The sequence below is a fragment of the Strix uralensis genome, chromosome 4 (genome assembly GCF_047716275.1).
Source record: "Strix uralensis isolate ZFMK-TIS-50842 chromosome 4, bStrUra1, whole genome shotgun sequence".
NCBI classification, from domain to species: Eukaryota; Metazoa; Chordata; class Aves; order Strigiformes; family Strigidae; genus Strix; species Strix uralensis.
In genome coordinates this window covers 11,075,138-11,099,361 of record NC_133975.1, presented here as the reverse complement: position 1 = coordinate 11,099,361, position 24,224 = coordinate 11,075,138, and the positions used below count along the sequence as shown (strand labels likewise).

The 24,224-nt window shown below is 35.0% G+C and overlaps 1 protein-coding gene across 4 annotated transcripts in view; it reads right to left on the bottom strand.

Moving 5' to 3' along the window:
• Positions 1-2,872: 2,872 nt before the first annotated feature.
• The window catches only part of RGS12 (regulator of G protein signaling 12), a 90,343-nt gene continuing 68,991 nt past the window's right edge, over positions 2,873-24,224 (bottom strand). For 2 of the 4 annotated variants that reach the window (XM_074865655.1, XM_074865657.1), the window contains exons 12-17: positions 24,124-24,197; positions 21,194-21,320; positions 20,191-20,287; positions 18,611-18,687; positions 17,941-18,094; positions 13,200-15,328 (exon numbers count right to left, since the gene is read on the bottom strand). In XM_074865655.1, coding sequence (XP_074721756.1) covers positions 14,694-15,328; positions 17,941-18,094; positions 18,611-18,687; positions 20,191-20,287; positions 21,194-21,320; positions 24,124-24,197 — 1,164 coding nt within the window. In that variant the 3' untranslated portion in view covers positions 13,200-14,693. Of the gene's footprint in view, positions 3,563-13,199; positions 15,329-17,940; positions 18,095-18,610; positions 18,688-20,190; positions 20,288-21,193; positions 21,321-24,123; positions 24,198-24,224 lie in introns of those variants that run through there. The other 2 variants (XM_074865658.1, XM_074865656.1) reach the window with 2 other exon arrangements.

Below are 24,224 nucleotides of genomic sequence, written 5' to 3'. Positions count from 1 at the left end.
GTAAGAGTATGAGGAGACCAAATTCCCCTTTTATTTATCATCGTGGGATTAAGGAGACATAAGAGTAACTCTCTGTACAAGCGGAGCTTCAACAGGGGAAAACTGGGAAAAGTAAAAGAGAAATAAAATCACATAAAATCTGATTATCTTTAGGAACTAGCTGGCAAGATAAAGGATTAAGCTATCAAGCAGTGCTTCAATTGGGCTGCTTTTTTAATTGCAAGTAGATGTCATTAGTAGTGGAAATCACAGTATAATGAGGCAACTTTAAATCATATTATAATGTTGAAGTCACACAGTAATTAAAACTGGACAACATCCTTAGTAAAATCTTGGAAAACATCAGCCAGAGACAGGCTGTCCACATTCATTTTTATTAACTCCATGATCTGTGGCAACTGATTCCAGCAGGTTTAGCTTTTATATTCTGCCAGATATTGAATAGGAGAGATAATATTATTAATTATTTCTAAGCCTAAGGAATTAATTTCCGTAAATCCTAGCTAAGAATTCATTCTTTTAAACAATATGCCAATAACTGGCATAACAGTCCAGCATGGGGAGGAACAGTTTTTCCCATGTCCCTTTGTTTACAGGATTTCCAGGCATCATGCCAAGATTTTTCCCTACGTTAAAGAAAACTCCATTCTTTCACATCCTTCATTTTCCTGCACACAGTTTGAGTCTCCCATCTTGTCAAATTCCCTTTGAATCCTTGATACAGTCAAATGCAGTTTGCTGCACTCAGAATTTAAAAACAGCGGGTTTGTTTGCTTTTCTTTCTGAGCACAGCAGCTTGTGAAAAGAAAACAGGAGAAGGTAAAGAGACAGCTCTTTGATTTGAACCTGTCTTCTACTAGTTTCATCTGATGGCCACTAATTCTTGTATTAGAAAAGCGTGATAGTCAATCCCTATCCACCCTTTGCATGGCACTCAAGGTTTTTCAGACTTTATTATATCTTCCCTTAGCTGTCTCATTTTCCAGCTGAAGAATTCTGTATTGCTCACTAAAAGTCACTTAAGCACACTTGTAAGATAAACAACCTTGTTTCATCTAAAATACTGATTAATAAAGACTGTAATGACTGTATTTGAATTTCAAGCTTTTATCTGTATGATATTAGGATTTTATTTTCCAAGACACACAGAAAGTGTGGAGCATATCACAGGTCAAAAAGCCCTCTCTTGAGTTTGACTGGTATAATGTTGGTCTTGATTAGAACAAAGCTATTAATTTTCCAGAAGATAGGAAAAAATTGTGGCCATTTACTTGTGCAAACAAAGATCCTCTCTACCAAAAAAAAAAAAAAAAAAAAAACCAAAACCAAAAAAAACCCAACACCAAACCATGGGAAAAACACTTTTAAAAAACATAGATACTTAAATATTTTCACATCATTGAGCTATGACTGTTTTGTTATGTTGTGTCCCCCACTGGTGATATATAGTACAATGCAAAACAACATACCCTGTGGATCAGTATAGAAGCTTCCCTCTTTACCTTCAGCACGGGTAAAGTCAGCCCACATGCCGTAAGCTATGGCCGTATTTTAACAGCACAGTCCATCACCCAGTTACACGATTCTCCAAGCCTGTTCACTCATATTTCTGCCTGCTGTGTTTCCCCAAGTCTTCAGTATTGTTACACCACTATGATTTTAGCATGACTCTCAAATTAGTTTTAATTGTGAATGTTTTTAAAAGAACAGCTATTTTCATAGCATATATCCTCCTTCAGCCACACACTGAGTTGAGCCTAATGTTAACAAGGGTTCTCTTCAATATCAAGACCAAAATCACTTATCAGTGGAAATGAATTAAAGTATTAAAGCTAATAGGTGTTGTGTCCATTTATATCACTCGAGTATTTGATGTTTTACGCTTAAGCTTTAGGAATCTTACTTTACTGTTATAAAATCATATGTACCTCTCTCTCATCTTACAGATTTAAGAAACTGAGTGACTGCCTCCAATATTTTCAGCTATTCAAAAAATTCATGATTCTTGGTATGCTTTAGGAGCAAAGAGAAGTTAAAAAATAATTACTGTGATGCTTTAGATTTACTGCCTCTGTGCATCTGCAGTCTAGGAGCTATGTAACGTGACTTTTTAAGTCTCACAATAATTTCAAAGCAGTGAACCACCAGGAGGTTGCAATATATATGCTCAGTATTGTCTCACATTGACGAGCAGAGGTCCAACACTCTCATTTCTTCATTTACCCTTTTGCATGTCCAGACTCATAACCTCTCCTGAAGAATGGTAAAGGAGGAAAGGAGCGGGTGGCAAAAGAAACATGTTCAGTACTCTTAAGTATCTTTTCTTTCTCAAAACTCCACCCAAGGCTATAAGATTAACTGAAACTACAATTAATGACAAAAAGAATGAGGGGCACTTAACCACTTATCAAAAGAGCAGTAACAAAATCTGCCTTCCCCCAAAGCTAAAAGACACCAAGAGCAGTGATGAGGAGGGGCCTGGACAACCCTCCCACCACTGTGTAATTAGTATATACATTTCTGGTATGGAAACATCACCAGTGTTGGCTATGAGAGCAGCTATTATTCCCAGCACAGGGAATTCTCAGCTTTTTTTTTTTTTTTCTTCTTACTGCTTGTATAACAATGGTCTTATTGCATATATCCATCCAGGCAATGCATTAGACAAGACTGAATCCCACCTGGACCTCTTCCCAAATGTTATGAGACAGATAGGAAGATATTAAGGAAATAATCCTAATCTTTTTACACCAATAACTGATTTTACTTCCACTTCAAAAGTCTACCGATACACAGGGAATCCTGCAGACCAGGAAAAAACTTTAGAAGGTTAAAGTGAAATTATCTTAAATAAAAAGTTTGGGTAGGGTAATTTAAAGTGAGATTGTCTTTATTAAAGACAAGAAGGTAGGGGTGGAAATCGTAACTTAAATTGCACTATGCAACAGAATCATCCCAGGAAAATTATACAGAAACAGTAAGATAAGAAAAACAATTAGCTCGATACTTTCGTTGAAATACTATTTTTTCATTCTACGAGTTCTAACTCATATCAGAACAGACGGTCTGACAGGCTCGTTGAAGGCAACTGGGTACTGAAAACAACTCGTAACTTGCAGAAACACGTCTCTAAGGCATATCTCCATTGCTGCTGATGCCAAGCAAAAATACCAGAACTCTTAATTAAGAACAGAGATTTAAACAAAAGTAGCTTTATACTGATTCTCAGTGCCCTTATTCTTCTCACTCTTGACAGTAATCAGAGATGGAAGGTCTGATGTCCTATAAACTCCAGTCCTCATCCTCCCTTGGCAAGATCTCAGTTCAGAGATGTAACCTTCAAAGCTGAGGTTCCCTTCAGAATCGTCACAGGAGCGTGTGCCAATGTCTTCCAGTTTGACTCCATCCACATCGATTATCCTGTTTACAGGGAGCTCCGTTACAGGGTTCTCTCTCACACCAGGAGAATTAAAGCTTCTGCTGGTCTTCACTTTGTGAGAGATCTGCTCACAGGAGTTTCCTGAAGTCCCTTGTGAATCTTTCTTCTTTCTCTGGTTTGCACCTAACAGAAGGATTAAAACAAAAAAAACATAAAAAGACAAACAAAAAAAAAGAGTTATATATCTTCTGGGTTTAGCAGTTTTCAATATTGCAGCCTCCTCTGAGGTCCTAATGAGGTCCTATTCCTCCACTCCATCAAGACTTCTTGATGTTACCAAGTAGGTAACTAAACAGTAGATCTCAAAGATAAATGTAAAATGTTAATACCTGTCTTAATTTAGCATGTTTCAGATTTTTTTAAAAGACTCCATTAGAAATAACTACTTAGTATAAATTTGTAGAGCTTCTACTGGGGCAGAGCAGGAGATGTTCCTTGACTTGAACTGGTCTCCAACACCAGATCTCTGCTGAGACATTATTTTTACTTGGCTAGAGATTAATTCTCTAGCAGACTAAGAAAGGATGATTTGAAGTTGCATTTCACTGTCCTGAACTGCAGCCACGCAATTATGAGCCATGGTTTACAGGACAAGAAGAAAATTAATAATCTTCTGAAAGGCTTATACATTCAACAAACACCTGAGTTATGTGTGATTTTTAACCTTGAACTTTCTTTTTGGTACAGAGATTCTAAAATCACAATCGTTAGGATTTGAGGTTATTCTCTAGTACTACTCATACGAAGTCGTTCCCATCCCAAATTAACCCTAGATTAAATCCTTGAGCTCCCCAAAAGGTAATTTTGTGTTTGGTGTGACACTGTGAACTGCTAGGCACTTCTTAAAGCTGTTTTGCCTGTTTCAACAGGCAACAAGGGAACGATGAAGAATGAGTTGATTTCATGATTCACACTATGGTTATCAACATGATTTCTGTAGTTGAGGTGCCCCCACCATAATGATATAAAAAGTGGAAAAATTTTCAGGGAGAGAGAAGTGCTTTTATTAAACCAACTGATAACCAAGAAAAAAATAGAGAAACTGTCAAGGCACAAAGGGCTTCCATTTCATATTTAGTTTCTTTTTCCATGTATAGCAGCTGGTCTTTTAAAAGATACCATCTTACCTGACAGGCCTTACCGAAAACATTTTTAAACTTTTTGTCACAGTACACACAAGTGCCTGACTAGCACATTTAACCACACAAATCCCATGAGACTTGTGTGGTTAAATCCCATAGCTGGCTTTGAAATCTTTTATTTGTGTTTGTTCCTCAAAGTGATGTATACAGTTTTTTGCAAGAAAAATAAATTTCAATGTATAATCATCGTAATCAAGAAACTTTTGATATGGAGAAGGGAAAAAATGAAAATGAAAAGGACAAAAAAAGCAGTTTCATACTGTTTCAACCAAATTATTCCAGGTTCTTCTCAAGGGGTAAAGCTTTCTATTTAATGAAAAGAAGTTAAAATTCTAAGTAGTGCAATATTATTTTAGTGTTTTAGCTACAGTGCAGCCCCACATTAATAATGTGGATATTCCACATCAGTAATGCTTGCGTTTTTTCACATCCAGAGGAATAAGATCAAACTCCAAACAAATCAGCTGAGCAATAGCAGAGAGAAGGCAGAAAGCTTTCTCAGCCCTGCTCGCCCAGCACGACTCCAGCCTACTAAATTACAGCTAACATTTAATGGGACTGTATTACGCTTCATCTTCCTACTGCAGCTGAACACTGGCTTAATTTTAACTGCTGTTTGCATGGCTGTGGTCTAAAATGCTATTCTTCTATTCTAAAATGTTTATCTTAACATGACTGTACTGAATTGTACTCTTGATCTTTTTAATCTACTATTCTATGTCCTTTGAGGAAGATCTCTGATTCTCCTTTCAAGTTCGTTTAAAAGACACACTAATTTCTAAAAAGCCATAGTAATGATAAATTACAAATGGTTTGCACTGACAAGAGCATGAGCCATCCAGTTGTCCTAGTGTTGAGAATACATCCTTCTACTAAACGTAATGTAAAGAAACAACTTTGATGGTGGTGTAAGGTCTCCTAGCTCTGTTGACTTGAACAAAGTTGAGACACTTTCCATGGTCAGAAGATACAGCATGCATTAACAGGGTACAAAAGATGAAAGAGCTGGAAACTCCTGCGGAGGAACGCTATGGAATGTGTACGCATTGCTGTATTTATTTGGTTGCTAAGTCCTTCCACAGCTAAACATAAGAAATGCCATTAAGTCTTGGAATTATGGTGTTACACATGAAGCAACTGGTCTTGCAAGTTGTCTAATAGGAATAAAGCAAAAATAAGGTCAGTTAGCTCTCAGGCTTCACAAGACATAAGCCCATCTGAAGAGGAATAAATCCATATTATGGGCAGGTTTTTTATATTAATGCCCTTTCAGGAGCAATTCCTCTGAAGCATCTAATAAATTACTACTAGAGGCAGGAGAGTAACAGAGAAGGCCTTATCTAAAATACTGGTTCAAAAGAACATGGAATTACTAAGGGATGATACTGTGAAGATGGCTTTTCTTTTCCTGGCAGGGTAGAAAAGATCTTGGCTCATCTACAACAAAAGGAAGATGATTTCAAGAGTAGCACTACACTGAAAAAATATTTTAATGTGCTTTTTTTCTCATTTTTAAAAACAAAGTATTTATGCACAAACTATTTAGCACAAATAATAGGAGATATTCCCCAAAAAAGCTTGTGTATAAATGTATCCCACAAGTTTTAAAATAGACTCAAGAGTTACATGTACTCAGTGGAGCTTTTTAACGGGGCTTAAGTGATGCCCACAACACTTCTACACTGGTCTCCACATACTCTCCTTTTGAGTAACAAATATCTGAGCAAACTCTGCTATGCAGGGCACCATCTAAGGTGCAGAGAGCTTTCACAGATAAAATTTCTCTTCACATATTCTTGCACTAAAGTGATGAAAACCTCCATGGAGATCTCTGCAGATTGCTTTGCCTTGCATAAAGCATGTCAGGAATGATATTACATTTTCCCAAGCCTAATCTGTCAAATGTCCTACCTAACTTCAGAAGGGAAAGGAAGCCAGTGCTTAGGGGAGTAGTTGCACAGATTAATTTCCAAACAGACTGGAATAGCATAATCACGCCTATTGGTAATCTTCACCCCCCCTGCTAAGCATTCCATGCAACTCTAAGGGAATTTTCCCGTGCATCTGATCCCATTAATAAGTTCCAGCTGGTTTAAAGATGGGATGATGCATGTCGTCTTCTGTCATTAAACTGGAGATCTGATGTTTTACAGACTCACAGCTAAATGACTGCTTAGAAGGTTAAGTGCACCGGTTTGCAGTTTTCGAAAGGTTAATGATCAGGCACTCTTTTGGCTCATCTCCTGACTTCCTTTACCAATATTCCTCTTTTTCCAGTATTTTGATTTTGTGTATTATTCTCAAGCTCTCTGAATTTAACATTATGATTACACAAAGTGTCTTCACAGAGGAAGACAAAGATGTCTTTTTCTTCTTCTGTATAAAATATTCCTCAAGATATAAGTAAGATCTAAACAAGATATCAGAAGACATGGTCTTCAAAGTAGTTTAGGATCAAGGGAGCATTTGGCCAAATTCCAGGCAAAGGTAAGGTCATAAAAAACTTGGAAATTTCAGGAACAGCATTAACTGTCAAATGTAGATGATAGGATCAGATAACCATAACTCTAATGCAGATGCTTGGGATTTAAAAGTCCATCCATAACATCTTGCAGGGATACTGTTTCTATACGATAATTATTAGGTCCATTTATTTTCAACGTGCCAAATTTTAGTTATGATTCACTTCTTAAAGCATAATTTAGATCTGATATGAAATTAAGCACCTATAGTTTTAAGTGATCAAGACTCGATATAGTTCCATCCAAAGCATATTTATCTTTTGTTATAAAAGCAAGATGATATTTATTAAGTTGCACTGCAAGAGATGAGCTCTGTATTTGAAAGTCCATACTTAGTGGATTTCATATATGACAGAATGTTAAATTCTATTCCAACACCATTCTTTTCCAACACCATTTCCATATAGACAGACACCTCTTCTATGTAGATCCAGCATTTCTCTTAGCAGTCTACCTTTGCTAAAATCCTACTGTTCTTGTCAAAACCATTTACTACTTAGATGGCTCTCACTTCTACTGAAAGATAACAATACTCTGCTGACTTCTGTACCGTTGATTCCAGGCCATCAACTTCTAATGTCAGAGATGACCAGATACTCAGTTAAAAAGCATGAGTTTAATGATTTTGTGCTGACTTAACAGCAGGTAAGAATCTGTTTGAAGTATTTCATACTTACAATTCTTGTGAAAAGAAGTCACCAAAGCTTTCAGGAACAATTCCTGGAATTGCTTATTTACTGACATATACCACCCCCAACTGTAAACAGGCATTTTCAGTCTCCAAATTAGTAAGACTTTGCTGTGTTCTGTAACACAAAAAGGTTGGGCAGATACTATCCTTATCTCTGATTCCATACAACAACGTGTCCTAAGGTGACAACACGCTGCCTGAGAGAGCACTTTTTTACATGAGACTTAAAAAAGGAGCTTTCTGATGGTCACTTTGGCAGTGGGTGTTCACCTCAACATCCTGGAAATACTTCAGTAGAAGTAACTCTTTCCCTCAAGATACAGGTAATCTGGCAGTTTCATTCTGCGAAAGACACTTCTCTCTTCGCGTCCTGAACTGTTGGGAAATGGTACTTCAAAATTTTAGCCTTCCCAGATGTGGATTCTTTTTAAGTAGTAGATAAATTACTTCCACACTGGCTGGTATACTGTCAGTACTGTAAGTATTTTTTTAAGGAAGTTGTGATTTATGCCTCCAGAGGGAAAAGGATACTTTACATTTAAGATTTAGAATTCTGCAGGTTAAATTTCCTTTAACAGTTTCCTTCATCTCTTAACTAAAACAACACCGAGGAGAAAAAGGATTTAATAAAAGATTTCTACCTACAGTTTATGCTAAATCTTTTCAAAGGAAATCTGACTTTAAATGGTGTATTTCACTTGCATGATGAAATACCAACTGCAGCATATGCTTGGTGCCTTTAAAATCTGACTCAGTGACAATGAAGGCATCAAGCTCGGAAATGGATTATTCTACAAAGAGGGATACTCTGCATTACAGTCTATTTACTTTTGCCCGGGGAACTTCTGGAATACATTTGTAGTGTTAAGTTTAGAAAGACAGGGTGGATAGAAATTCTTCCATTGCACTCATCTCAAAAGCATTCGTAAGAACAAAGCACAAAACATTATTCAGAAAGACAAATTCTGAATATTACATAGAAGAGGAGCTGGTATGACTACTACTGCTCACCAGTGGCATATATAATCAAAAAAGGAAACACTTCAAACTGTTTGCTGAGGGCAGTGACCTTTTATATACATGGCTACAACAGCTGCTGAAGGGAACTGCACACAACGTCATTTAAAATCCAGGAACAGTTCGAGAATAAATAAAATGAAAAGCTCTGAATTTTGATCCCAACTGACATGCATGCCCTCAATAACACTAGCCAATTTTCTTAAACTTTTTCTCCACTGCTAAAATTGAAATAATTTTTGAATACTTTCTGAGCGGCAGACATGACAAAACACCTCTGCAACAGTCTACAAGTATTCAGCCCTCAGTTTGATCTTCCAGCATTTACTGTTAACATTCATTTTGCTTTTCCATCAGTACTTGGTAACTGAAGGTTTAATTATTGCAGAGAGTAGTATGTTGGGAAATGGTGGATTGAATTACTTGAATCAGTTTTAATTTAATCTGCCATTCATTGTTATTTTTCAATTAAGAAATTCTAAAATGTGGTTTAGCAGTGCTTGCAGTTACATTTCAACTAATAATTCAACTAAGTACATTTCATCACCCAAATGTAAGCCATGTGTTTGCATAGATCTGGTTTTAGCTTGTGTGCATTTGGTTCAAAGAGCAGTTGTGATTTTTCTAACATTTTATCTAGTCAGTGAAAAAATTTATAATTCTTTCTAAAATGCGTGCCTTGCTGTTTGATTGAAATAATGATTCCTCAAGGCCTTGCTTGCTTCCTGGTTGTCTACTCATAACATAACTCTCCTCCTTTGTTTATTATTGATCTCAGTCATGTACTACATGCAATTCTCCCATTTAATCATGATCTGATTAAAAGAAGATTAACAGATTCTGGCCTTAGTATTACTGGATCCCCACAAGTACTTCTTTATATTGATCCAGAAACCCATTATGTTCTATAAAATTACACAGGACCAGTAAGGATGTAATTAACTCCAGGACAACAGCCGTTGATAAAAATAACAATTTACACTATTTTTACAGCTTTTAAGTCATAATCCCTTCCTCTTCTTAAATTTTTATTTATGTTTTCATTTATGTGGTTATCTTGATTTACACATGAAACACCACTGGATTATGTCTAAAATATGCCACATGAATTAAGGGATTATGTAAAATATTAATTATATAAAATATTATAAAATCTGTTACAAAAAGGGGTTTTTTTAAATTTTTTAAGAAATATGCATGATCATTTTTAATCTCAACTATCACAAAGTTTATTGCACTTGGAATTCATTACCCTTTCAACTGAAAAGTTTAGAAGCCAAAAAGTGAAAGTCACAGAAATACTGCTGATATTATCTGATCTGTATTCCTCAGTTGTAGCATCCTGCGTCCTCTCTGTGAATAGTAAAAAAAAGAGCAGTTGGGAGGGTTTTTTTGTCTTTGGGAACAATAGCCAGCCTCAGGCTCTGAGAGTCCGCCCTGACATTTCATTTCTGCATAATTTATCTTTCAAAACACAAACATCCTAGCACTGTTACTAACAACCCCATTTCTGAAAGAATTCTTCCCAATAAGAAAGGAAGCAAGTTTATTTTGAGGATACGATTGCCCATCTATTTCAGAAACAAGCAGTGTCTTCAAAAAAAGTTAAGTAACTCTTTATCTTCCACAGCCATATTATCAAAGCATAATTCCAGAGAGTTCACCATGCTTTTGTTTTCCCTAGCTGGCTCCCTATCTTACCAATGTCATGATATACCTATCAAAAGGAAATTTTGAATAAACTCTTTATTCGACTGAATTGCTGGATCGAGTTTATAATAATCTACTCAAAAAAAAACCTTCTTACTTGGTAGGCAATAATTCCATTGACTGTAATTGTAATTTCATTTTAAGAATACTTCTCATCCTAAATGCAAAAAAAAGGAATTTTTTTAAATAACAGAACAAATTCATGGAATCACATCTATAGTCTGTGCACCTTCAGCCTGGATTGCTGCAAATTGTCCTATCTAAGGATGAAATGGTACTTCCTGAAAAAGCCCAATTGCTACTAAGACTAAATGCCCACCTACTTTGTAGTAGAGGCAACAATCACAGTGAACAACTCACAGGCCCCAGTGGAATATTGCTGAATAAATAATCTAGAGTAAGGCCTCTGGCTTGATATTCACAGCTCTTGAGAGGACTAAAGGTTTGAAAGACTGCCTCTCCCCGTGACGGCTATTTTTCACTTGGATAACGAACGTGCCTAACCCCCTGGGAAAAACTGGACAACATTCAAAGTACCCAGACTATACCATACAATTAACAACAAAAAAAAAAAACCAAAAAAAAAACCCCAAACCCAAAGAATCAGTATCTTAACACTTTCAAAAATGAATGCATCACTTCAAGTCAATTACACCACACAATAATTATTTCTTCCACAGATGGGTACCACTACCATTAGAAGTAGAGACACAGGAGACACCATTGAAAGTAGAGAGTAGTAAGCACATTTCAGAATTAGTCTTCAGATTCCAGAAAACCCTGATTTTTAAAGTGGGAAATTTGCCAGAACTAGCAAACCTACTCAAAAAAAAAGACATTTTCTCTAGGTGAGTAACGCAAGTAGAATCAGTAATGACTCTTGTGTTGCAAACTGATTTACTTCATCGCTAAATATTACTACAGTATAAACATATTTCACTTAAGAAAGTTAAGATCTGTGTTTGAAAAATTGTTCTCAAAAGCTCCGAGTGATGCAAACCTCATTTTGCTCTTTTCATTACATTGTTCATATTTTGCGTTCTAGATCTTCAAACGAAAAATACGTCAAGAGTTACCCATTACAGGGATGGATCTTGGCCTGGCTTTGCTACATCAGTCTGGTTAGCAAATTGCTCCCTGCAGAACATGAGGGTCTAACCTCATCCCCCCCAGCCCTTTTCCCAGTAGATATAAACCCAATGTATAAAATCCCAGTGCACAGTGTAAGCATACCCGTCATTTGCCTTTATACCAATCCGAAACCAAGATTACAGACCCCTTTAAATTATTGTAGTCATTATTTTACTTTTTATCCCAACATTTTAATTCAAGAAACCAATCAGAAATGCATTTTCCATTGATAGGAGATTATGAATGGAGAACCATTAAAGCACTTAAAAAAGCAACCATTATTAATGATTTAGTCCTTTGAAATACCGATTCTTGACTGGAGATAGTTTCCAGCAGTCTTTATTATAATAACTGTACATCATTGAATAGTCTTTCCATGCAAACGCCATGAAATCATGAAAATAGAAAAGTTTTGTTTCAGCCCATGTTTTTTCCATAAAATCACCGTTCTTTTGTAGAATACAGTTCCCATAAAAAACAGTAGTGTACTGTGAGAAGAGTGTAAAATAGTTAGTGTATTCAATAAGGTTGTAGCAAAATAGGAAGGTGTTTTACATCTTTCAGATTTTTGTTATTCCTCAAAGAAAAAAAAATCTGGTTTGTCGCAAAGGTAAGAGAAACTAAGATTTTAGTTTTGCAAAATTATTGTTAAAGGTCTCTCACAGGTGACTGTGACAGAAAAATAAAACACAATCACCAGTCAAAGAGTAGACCAGTTGGCATACATGAAAATTAAAATCTGTTTTAAAAAAAAAATCAATTCGGTATGTAGAATATTAGTTATTTATGGTGGAAAAGTCTGAATATTTTAAAAGGGGAACTGCTACAGGACTTTAACTCCTTTTTCTTTCATGGAGGCCCACGACTACGTGGGAACACAGTGACTTTTGGAAAAACTACATTTTCAGCCCCCAGAACACAATGAGACCTAGGTAACAGCACGACAAGCCTCTCTGCAGTGTTTGTTGTTTTTTTTTTTTTTTTTTTTAATTAGGCTCCACAGTACTGTTAGGTAGGACCCATCTCTAAGAATGAAAAGGGTAGTGCAGTCTCCAGCACCCATCCAACCCTTCATGTCTTACCCAAGATTACCAAATAAAGAGATTGTTATATTGGTTACTCCACATCAAATGAACTGAGATCACCAGCCCATTTCTTGAAGACCAGGGAAGAACTGCTTTAGTTTAAAATAAGAAGGAAAGTAATGAATATAAAGTTTAGCCCAAGAACCCAAAGACAGAAGAGACTCTCCTTTCAGGAGTTCCTATTATGACTCATTTAAAAGAAATCTCCTGTCTTATCTGCCTTCTGGTGCACATGTCAATCCTATGGATTTCACATGTGACCCATCAGCATCTCAAGACAGCATTTGCCCTTTGATATGATACTATTCACAAATATAACGTTTGTCAACTTTGTCTCACGGTAATTGCTAGTTCACATATATTAATCTGTTTGTTATTAGAAGATAATTTCAATCAGAATTCCTAATCCAGGACTGAAAGAACTGTTTTTAAATAACGAAGAAAATCAAAGCTTAAAACCAGTTTGCGTATCTAGGTCTAGAATTTATTACTCCTGAGAGAACAAAGATACAAAATACATGTGAAAACTACACAAAGATTTCTACAAAGTAAAAAGTAGAAAGAGGGAAAAGGGAAAGCTACAGTTCAGTGGTTACACAGAAACGTATGGCATGCATTAAAATATTGTAAATTCATGAAGTTTTTTTTAAGTGCAAATGGTTTTTTTAACAGTTCTCACTTGAAAAATATGCAAATTGATACCTATGTTGTACACTTGTCATATTATCAGAAAGACACCAACACAAATCTATGCATATACACATCAATATGTCTGAAGTACATTTTGTGGTTTTGTTATTCGTAGGCACTGGTTACAAGTCGGTTCAATACTCAGTTTCAGAAATTAAGTGGTAGTGCTTATAGAACATTTCTCAAATACTACTAATAAAGGATTTTTTTTTTTTAAAATACCAAGAGGATGAAATAATTTGCATTGCCATTTATAAGCATCCAACAACCGAAGAAGTATTTACAAATCATCAACCATACAGATAAAGAACAGTATCAAATACTCTGTGTAAAAAGATAAATAATTAAAATGTATATTCCCACATCACAAAGAAATGTGATCATACAAATTATGGCACCATATGTTTGTGAAACATCAAAAATAAATGTAGCACATAGATACCTCTTCTTATATTTTACATTAAAATGTACAGTATAATGACTGTAAAATGTCAATGTCACAACACCCATCGTCCTCAAACTCTTGTTTCTGGTAATAGCAATTATTATTAGAGTCTGTGTTTATAAAGAAATACCATACTTCAGCCTTGGGCTAATATTGCTCTGTGATATTGCTAAACCATGAAACCTACATCCTAAAAAAAGTTACATATTTTCTTTAAAATTATCTAATAGAAAGAGCTATTTCACATGTGAATATTCTGGGAGAAAGTGTGGTAGATGCAATCTGTTTCTCTGTGTAGCAAAGTATGGGTTAAAAAAACCTAACATTTTTATTTTTAGTCACAAATATGTAATTTATTAGAGAAATATTTTTTATCCATTTCAAATTTTATGCATAAACAGCGCTGTAATTTTCAACAGATAATTAGGGTTCCTGCTAAAGCACTTAAACTTCCAAACCCTAATCATGTATCTCATTATGACAAATGGATCAGCAAATCTGGAACACAACAGTGCCATGGAGCTCAAAATGCTGATATCCTGTTTTGTATTCCTAGGGTAAAGAATGAGATAATTATAGCATATGGATGTATTTTAAAGGTTTGTCTGCATGTGTCCATTTTTGGCCACATGCCAAATCCAAACAAAAGTACATTGTTAAAGGCAACCAGAAATATTACAGTTAGCACAGACTAAGGCAATGAAAATCTTTTTTTTTGTAAAAATATTAAGGTGCAGAGAGAATTTTTTCTTGTTTTAATGGGTGCCAAATACTGATTAACAGTGCCAAGGAAAAGTAATTTTACATAAAAGGAAAGACTATTAAAATCTAGAAATACCTGAATTGGATCTCTGAAATCCAGATTTTTCCTGATTACCTGCAAAAGGAGTTGGGGGTGGGTAGTTGGCTTCTGTGAGTTTACTGACGTCAGATGGTGGTGTTGGTGGTGGCGGTGGTAGCAAAGTGCTGTTAGGGCTACTAATATCTCCTTCAGCCACAAGAGTCAAGTCTGCCACATTCTCATCATCTACCATCTGTATGCCTTCAGCTTGCAATTCTCTTGACTGCCTTTTCCATATTGTTGCATTGTTTTCCTGTGCATGCGGAATTGGAGACAATGCAGTATTAAAAGGAACACTGAAAGTCTTCTGACTGTGAAGTGCTGTCAAAGCAGATTTATGCTTATTTTCTGAGTAACCCATTTTCTTAACTGAATTTTCATTAAAGTTTTGTAGGGACTCCTGTTTTCCACTTGGCGATGTACATCCATCCTTGCCATCATTTTTTGAAACTCGCTTGTTGAGGCCTTTAGGGCCTGTGGGAGTAGATGAGGATGGTTCTGGTCCAGTGGGAGGTAAACGAAGAAAGTCAGGAAGAATAAGGTCTTCTTTCCTTAGCAGTCCACGTTGGTCATCTGCTCTGTTACTTTGAGCTTTGGATATGAGTTCAAAAAATTCTATTGGGGAAAAACCCAAAATTGACAAGTTTTTGTCAGAAAGTGCAATGTCATTAAAACGTAAACTTTCAGCACATTTACTTTCCATGAAGATCTTCAATTCTTTCAATGCTGCCTTGAAATAAGATCCCATGTTAATTAGGAACTTTTTCAATTGCAGCAATGTTCGCTAGCATCACTATAATTAAGACCATCAGGATTGCTATTGTAAGAGTTTTGCAGTTTAGAACAGCTGCAATTCACTGAGCCTTGAACACATCTTCTATTTTATGCAGTTAATAAATCTGTACACACACACAGGATTTTTTAATTCTTTATACAAAACAAGGCTCTTGGTCTTACTGACAATGGGTGCACGTTTTTATATTCTGGATGGTTTTTACTCATCATAACCCAAAAATAGCCATGCCATTTGAAAGTTCAAAGATTCAAAATGTTGCAAACTTCCTTGTTATATTGAATTTCTCTCAGTTTAATAATATTTTATCACAGTTTAAATTCAATTCATGGTGTAGTTTTAATCCAGGATGTTATCATCACTGGGCATGATCAGATGATGATTTAAATAACCCCATTTTACTTTGCGCTGCAATGAATCAGTAGCATGCAGGTAGTCAATGACCATTAAAGGAGCCATTAGTAAAAGGGATGGGGCAGCTTTTCATAGAGTTTAAACACAATTAGAAGTGATTTTCTGATCATGTCCTTAATGATGTCCAATGGTTTAATGTTTCTCTATATAAATAATATTCATAGTAAATCACCACTGTTCTAGAAAGTCTCAAAACTTGGCAACAAGAAACTTATCAACCATAGGCCAAGAATTATACAACTCCTCAAAAAAGAAACATCACAACAATAAACAAACTCTTTGGTACAAAACATATAAAAATACGTAATTCTTAATATAGGGTCTCTATATATCCTAATTTCTCAAGAAGAGAGCATTGAAACTATGGAATATTAAAGATGCTTAAAAGGGCCATCTCCAACAGATTAATTAAAATCAATAGTTTCAACCCAGCTTATAAAGACTGTTTGAAGCAAAAGTCATTACAAAATAAAGTACAGAACGTTAGTATCAGTTTTAACTTAGCATAATATGAAGTCACACACTTGCACTTGTATGACCTTATTCCTAATCCTCTATTCATATTTTGCACTGTATTTGTAAAAATGACTTTTTAACATGCTTTGTCAAATGCCATAAAATCTGAACGTAGCCAAGATGGAAGCTTCAAAATGCTTCTTATTGCCAAAGTTTTGCAAAATGGCGGTATGCATATTAAAACATGCAACATTCCTAATGTGTGTCATACAAAAATGTTCCTTTCTGAAATTTCAAACTTCATAGAACAGTTGTTTTTTTTCATTAAAAAACAGTCTACAACATTTGGTACGTATTTTCCAAACTTGAACAAATTTCACAAAATTCAAAATAAAATGTGAAAGCCTCGAATTCTGAAGTTTTCAAATTATGTTAATGTTTTACTCAGCCCTAGGAAGAAAAATGAAAATATTAAAATATGGAAAACAAGTTAACAAAATAGTAAGCAACAGAAAATAATTTAAAATTCACTAATATCTTATAATAACACTTCTATTAACAAACATCTGGTTTGCAATAAAATGTTTAACCACAGCATTTTTTTCAATTCCAGTCAGTGGACATTTATTCACAGATGAACATTCATTTGCTGTATAACTGTGCATAACCAGGTTTTGGATATGCATAGTAGGTAACATCAGCAGTGAATTTTAATCTGTGGGTAAAGTATGTCCTCTGATTTTTTTCTACTTGGGAAAACGCGGAGGAATGTGTAGGGCTAACAAGACAGGTAATTGCTTCAGTTAATGCCCTAAGGCAGAGGGTGGTATGTCAAGATTTCTACTGCTACACTGTTTTTATTCTTCTTCCTCCCATGGACATCTTTCTATAAGAAAGCAAATTCTCTTATGAGTTCTTTTCCAGTGATATCACCAAAACTATTAAGATGTAATTGAAGGTAAAAATAGGACTCAGAATATACAAGTTTACCTAAATAACCTCTTTGCTTATTTCTACTTCTACCCACCTTTTCAGAGCAGTTACTGAATGTAAACTAAGCTTTCACTCTTGCCCATCACAGCTCCTCCACAGTCATCAGATTGTACTCCCTGACTGTTACAGGGTTTAGCAGAAAATTTTCAAAAATTCTTACCTGAGTAAGTTAGGGTCTACACCATTGTGCAGAATGCCTCTCAGTGAGTTGAAGACTTTTATGTAAACGTGAACAGAAAGGCAAGCTTCTACGTGGCTTGCAAAGGGTATCAAATGGGATATTCAACTGCAATGGAGTAACTAATTCCCTTCTATTTTACTGGAATTAGGTAGCTTTCACTTTTGAAAATCCCACTAGGCACCTACATCTGTCTTTAGGTATTCTTAAAATTTTACCTTCAGCTTCAAAAACTTCACAATTCAAAACACAGTATCAAACAAAAATATAAGGATATGGCTATGATTTTCACAATGCAGTATTAAACACACGGTACCTTTTCCTACACAGATATAAAATTCTCATTTTTCTAAGACTACTTATGTTAATACGTAAACTATAAAGTTCACATACCCTCTGCTTCATCCAAATTTATTTTCTGACATTTTTTTTTCCCAATCTTTGCAATAGAGTCTTCTCTCTTTGACAGCCGGACTTCCCTAGCATTTTTTCCATTTTCGCCTTTCATTTTGATAGAATTAGACTTTCCTAGAGTTCTTCCCTCTCCCTGCATTAGAAGGAAAGTTAAGGTACTACTTAAATTTAGGCTACATCATTGTGTACATAATATGGTCTAAGTGAATAAAAAAGTTATTTTGAAAACATATTTCTCTAACACCACCACAACAAATATTTTAATTTAATCTTGATTACTGCAAAGAACATTTGCCACAGTAGATCCCAAAAATGTATAAACAAAAATAATACTCTTTACTCTGAAGAATTCACATTACCGAAAGGGCCTTTGAATTTCAGAGTAATTCAAACATTTTCAAATATAGATAAATCAATGAGACACAAAACAACAAATACAACACAGTGAAAGGGCTATTTGATTCATCACAAAGTTCTCACAAATAAATGCTGTTGACAGTGGAAAAATATCAGATGAAATAAAGTTATACTCAATCTAGTTACATAATTTGGCTGATTCAAAATCATACATGAATGCAGCTTTTAGTATAGGATTCCAGAAGGAAACAAAAGATGATTTAAGGGACAAAAATCATTGCAGAAGACTTACAGTAGACACTTGACTTCTTGAAGTAGTTACAGTTGCACTCTGTTTTACGGATGCACCTTTTTGTTTATCTGTAAACACTGAACATAAACATACCTTCTATAACTACAAATTCATAATTTCAAAAAAAAAGTAATATTTAAGTGAAAATGATGCACAAAACCGATTTTTTGCTTTAAAATTTCTCAAAAATGTACTCAGAAAATAAGTGAGCACAGTTCATATCCCTGATACTTTTCAGTCAAAACCTACCAGAATCTCCCTCTCATCTTCAAATTTTCCTAACACTATCAAATACTTTTAAAGATGCTGAAGTTTCATTTAAGTTCTCCTAAATTTTCAGTTCATTTAGTTCAAACAGCTTTTAAAATCTCAGCTACTAATTCAGTTTGTAATTCTCAAATTTAGAATTTAAACAAGAAAAAAACATTTAGCAGAAAAGACCATTGCAAGGTCATGTTGTAACTTTTCCGACCTGTTTTGTGTATCATTTTCTAGACATTGCCATTTCCTCCTTTACTTCCAACTAACTGAACAGCTCCTTCAAATTACATCTGCCTACAACAAATATACTAACCAAAGACTGAGCTGCAAAGACAGAATCATGGCCCTTTTTCACTGGTATATTGCCACAGAATGAGCCTACTGCTAGAAAGATCCTCTATGATTTAGGCTTTTATAGCAGCTGGCAGCACACAGGATTACAGTTTTACTTTTAATCCTTAAGGTAATTGTGAGAGTATTTAGATTAATATCTTTTTTTCAAAATTGCAGTTGGTTCTGTTTCCTAGAAAAATGACAAATCTGATTCTCCTCAATACCTCCATCTTTATTCTCCTAGTACTTTCCCAAAGATGATCTCTGCTCTAAGTCAGTTTAATTTAACCACATCTAAATTTATTTTTAAAACTAAGTATTCTATATCTATACAAAGGTCTCCTCATGAAACCAAACCTTTACTCACAAGGTGGCTTACCTTACTCTAGCATGTTAATTGTGACAAAAGATTGTCAGCTATTCAACTGATCAACTTCGATTTTTCAAATTATTTTGTCTGGGGAAATCACAAATTATGTCCTTTTTAGTATTATCTCCAGAAATCATCACTTAAAACTGGAGATGTAGGCTCTGCTACTTTCTCATGTTAAAGAAGGGTGTTATCATAGCAGTATATATAGCTGCTGTACAAACTGCATCTGTTTTATTTATACAGAATGTTTCTCATGAATTAATTGCCAAATTCACAGAAGTTATTTGGCATTTTATTCTCATTATTATTACTAGGCACTATGACCCTAAACATGTGTGTGTGTATCTATGGCTGAGTGGAAGCAAATTATTCAAGTACTAGTAGGGCAAAATTTCTTACAGCAACAGTAAAGTCCTTGCTATCAACAGATGAATTTAATCTTCAATCTTTAGAAACTGCACTCCTTTTTAGTTAAAAAGAATATATGCTGCATGTGACATACATAAATGTAATCACATTTATCTCACCTTTGCATCAACAGAAAAAACTAACCAAAGTCAGGGTTTATGAAACTGACTTGACATCATAAATAAAAGCTTTTATGCCAACTTACCTCTACCCTTTGTTGGCTCTCTTTCATCTAGAACAACCCGCTGACCATCCAGATTAGATATAGGGACACCAAGATCAAGTGGTTCCTGCTCACCATTCTAAAGTCGGATCACAGTTTGTATATAATAGAGAAAAAGCTGTTTTCAGAACAAATTTATGTAGTCTGACATTTTTTGAAAGAAAATGAGCAAAGCATTTTTATGTTTCAGTGTAGCCTCAATATATCTTTCTTCTACCATTCTAAAAATGTTTATTTCATTTGTGTAAAACTACCTTGATGACAATGAGTGTAACCATTTATGTGAGGAGAATGGTATTTGGGGAATAAAAAGATAGAAGGAGAAAAAAAAATCATCCCATTTGAAAGCACGCACGAATACTCTAGAACCATTCGTGTGCATGTTACTAATCATTTTTTTCAGAAGTAGTTTGAGATTATTTTTTATTCCAAATTGGTTGTATTTTGTTAATTTTGTAATTTTATTAAATGAAGTTATTTTAAAAGCATGGAGCAGGTCAACCAAGACAGTATACATTCTAGAAATACCACAAAAGTAACTTTCCATTCCTCGATGTTCCAGCCAAGTGTTAAGTAGTCGAGAAGTTAAATCAGCATGCTTCCACATAAACTTTCTGCGAGGGCATTTGAGGAAGCTTTCATGATTCCCAGGACAATGGAACAATAGCTTTAACTAATCTCAATCAACTTTCCCTGGTTAATATTGGGAAAAGTTGATCTCTGGAAGAAGCTAAATTCAGGGTCTATTATTTAGTATGTTGGATTTATTGTGAAGGAGAATATAAAACAGACACAGACTAAAGCTTTGAGGTAGTTACTATTAAGCATAATGGTTATGACTACTTATGTACTTTCATCTCAACATGTAGTTATAAATACAGATTTTAATGCCTAATTATATGGGCAGGAGTAATTGCAGGGACTATCATATGATCTTCTCCAGACAAAAAATATCGCAGCTTGAATTACATCAAAAGATACTTACTAGTCTTGCCACAAGTTCATTAAGATTTAAACCATATTTTGCAACCACAGGCCTTAACACCTCTGTTACTGGTTTGGTGGGTTTAGCCTTCAAACCAACCGATCGATTGATTGGAACAAGATCCAGCCTGAAACACAACAATTGTAACATTAAGTATGAAATATTCCAATAAACAAAATGTACAAAATATTTAAAATCCAATCTACAGCAAAATTAGTTTACAGCTAGTGACCCTGAAACTTCACTAGCACAAATCTATCCTGACCTGAAGGTATTAAGCACTTTTAATACAAATAAAACTTTCACTGTTCCACTTGCCAGAGCTAAGCGAAGAGATAAGCCAACCTAATTGCATGGTGATCCTCAGACCAATTACATACATTCCACAGCACTATCATCTTCACAGTGAGATTGCTCTGACCATTCTGGTCCAGTAGTGCTTCCAAAGTGACTCCATGACTGTACTATATCCTTGGATGAAAGAAAAATATTACTTCCCACTTCCACAAGAGAGACTCACGATGTCCTATTCATTTACTTGAGATAGGCTTGGATGGGAATTTTTAGTTTTATTTCTAAGCATAGGAGCAAATACAGTGGAATACCAGATGATGTTAATTTCTGGCTAAATGCCACCATATCACAAAAAAATTGCTGTAGGAGAAACTTATAAGCAAAAGCTGTAAAAGTAACTCAGTTGGAATTTAAAGGATAAAGACAGCCCTATTCAATGTTTATTACGCAATTTTATATCATTTCATCAAAATAGCAAAAAAATAATGAAGTAAGAAAAATTTTTTAAAACCCACACAACTATTCCATTCATGTCTATTCCTCTGCACAGAACTGTGACTAGTTTTGTTGTTTGGTTGGGTTTTTTTAATGCTCTTCATCTGCGCCCCAATTCCTCCATAATACCCACATTTGACTATAATGGCACTATAGTATGAAAACAGGGGCAGGCTTATTACTAACAAAACTATCAGAAGAAATGTGTATCGTCAGAAGAAATTAAAGTTATTAGTGATTTTGTCAATCACGATTAAATGTAAACCCCATCTTTTCTCTCACACAAATTACTTCAATACAAAATGTTTAGTCTTAATGACTTTTCCCTTCCCCAAGAAACCTCAATAACTGAAACTGTCTTTCATATTTTCTTTGAATACAACAGCTACTAAACAGAAATGATCAATTTTAATCATTGACTGGTAATTGACAGAAGCGGCAGACATTCAGGTAACCAAGTATATCCACATAGTATTTGTCTTATGTCTGAATATATTCCAAATATTTGAGTATTTTTGCTTACACAGTGTCTACACACAGACAGAAATAATGTATAACATTTCTACGTTTTAATTAACACACAAGTAACATATGGTACTGCCTACTTAAAGTTCCTTTTTAATTTGGAAACTCAAACTCACACCTAATAAAACACTGCTCAATCTCAATTTTGAAATTGAATATGCTATACCATATTCATTAATCTGAAGTGCCCTTAAATAGAAACTAGCGCTACTTCCTAAAGAAAAGTAATATAAAGCCAAAATGAAGAAATCCTGACAAAATAAATTTTATTCACTTCAAAAGTGCAATGCAAACATTCTATTGCATGACTTTTTCCTGAAATAATTGTTTTAGGAGTTTTCACAGCACTGGTTTCTATTTTTAGAATTTAGGACCATTAAAACATTTTCTGACATTTTGGAAAAATATAGGAACAGATTATTTTGAAAAAACTGTATACTATAAAATAATATTACATAAGACTAAATATATGATGTACTGAATTATATTATACCCACATTAATAATATTATAACATTGACTTGTGTAAGACTCAGGGTTATAAATCTATACTCAGATGAATTTATATTTATACAATTAGTCTTACTGTAATCTGCCAGTTGGACACGTGGCTACAGATGTAACCAAATGGGAACATGTAATCAATAAATATAAGCATTTAATCTTAAAGGCCTTTTTTTTTTTTTATTGCTGCATTTAGGATTAGACTAGGAGATTTGCAGTTCAATTTCCATCTCATTCTTGTGCTGCTTCAACCTACTAATCATGTCTCTCCCTGACATGGAAGGTCACTCTGGGCCTGCAGATCTGTCCTATATGCTTGTTCACAACTGCTTCAGCTTGAGCAGTTAGACATCATCATAATATTTAAGTGTTCCTAAACTCGAACATTGGCATCAAAATCCCACTTGTATCCAAGACAGCAATCCAGAAAGCTTCCTCTTGCAGCAATTAAAACTCACCAGGTGCTGCTCTACTCAGTTTGAAACGTTCCTGTAGGCCCATATTTCTCCCCATTGATCCTTACCCTGGTTGCCCTCAACTGAACTACCTTTTAGAGGTACCCCAATCTCACCATTACCTGTAGAGGAAGCACTGAGCAGCTGGCTCTAAATCTAAGAGACACCAGTGCCTAAATGTGGGCAGGATATATAATTTAGGCACTTGTGTAACTCACAGAATCCCCATGCTAAATGCATACCTCTTGCATAAGTGTTATTGCAGTCTAAGGTAAAAATTAACTCTTACTTTAATAGAAACTCAAACTGAGTTAACTGCAAGACATGGAAGTCAATCATTTTTGGTTACAAACATTAGGTCACCTTCCTTTCTTCACATGAAAACTCTTTGCTTGATACTAAGCCCTATTTCTTCTAATGTGCTTATGCAATAAATGGGAACCTTAGATCCCTTAATGTTGGATTCTGGATTACAATCTAAGATTGTATTGTTGTACTACATGGCTAACTGGATTTTTTACTGCATTCAGACAAATTCTTTTCTGCATTAACTGCTGTTTTGCTGCACAGGTAACTGACAATATACTTCAGTGCACTTACAAAAAGTAAAAGAATGGGGTGGAAAATGCCAGAGGAAGGTACTATTTTTGACTCTTACCGAAATAAAGTGCGTTTTTCTAAACGTAGGTCCCGAGACTCCAGGATGCTACTGTCTTGGTGCAATACAAGTGGCTACAGAGCACATGACAGGAACACAAG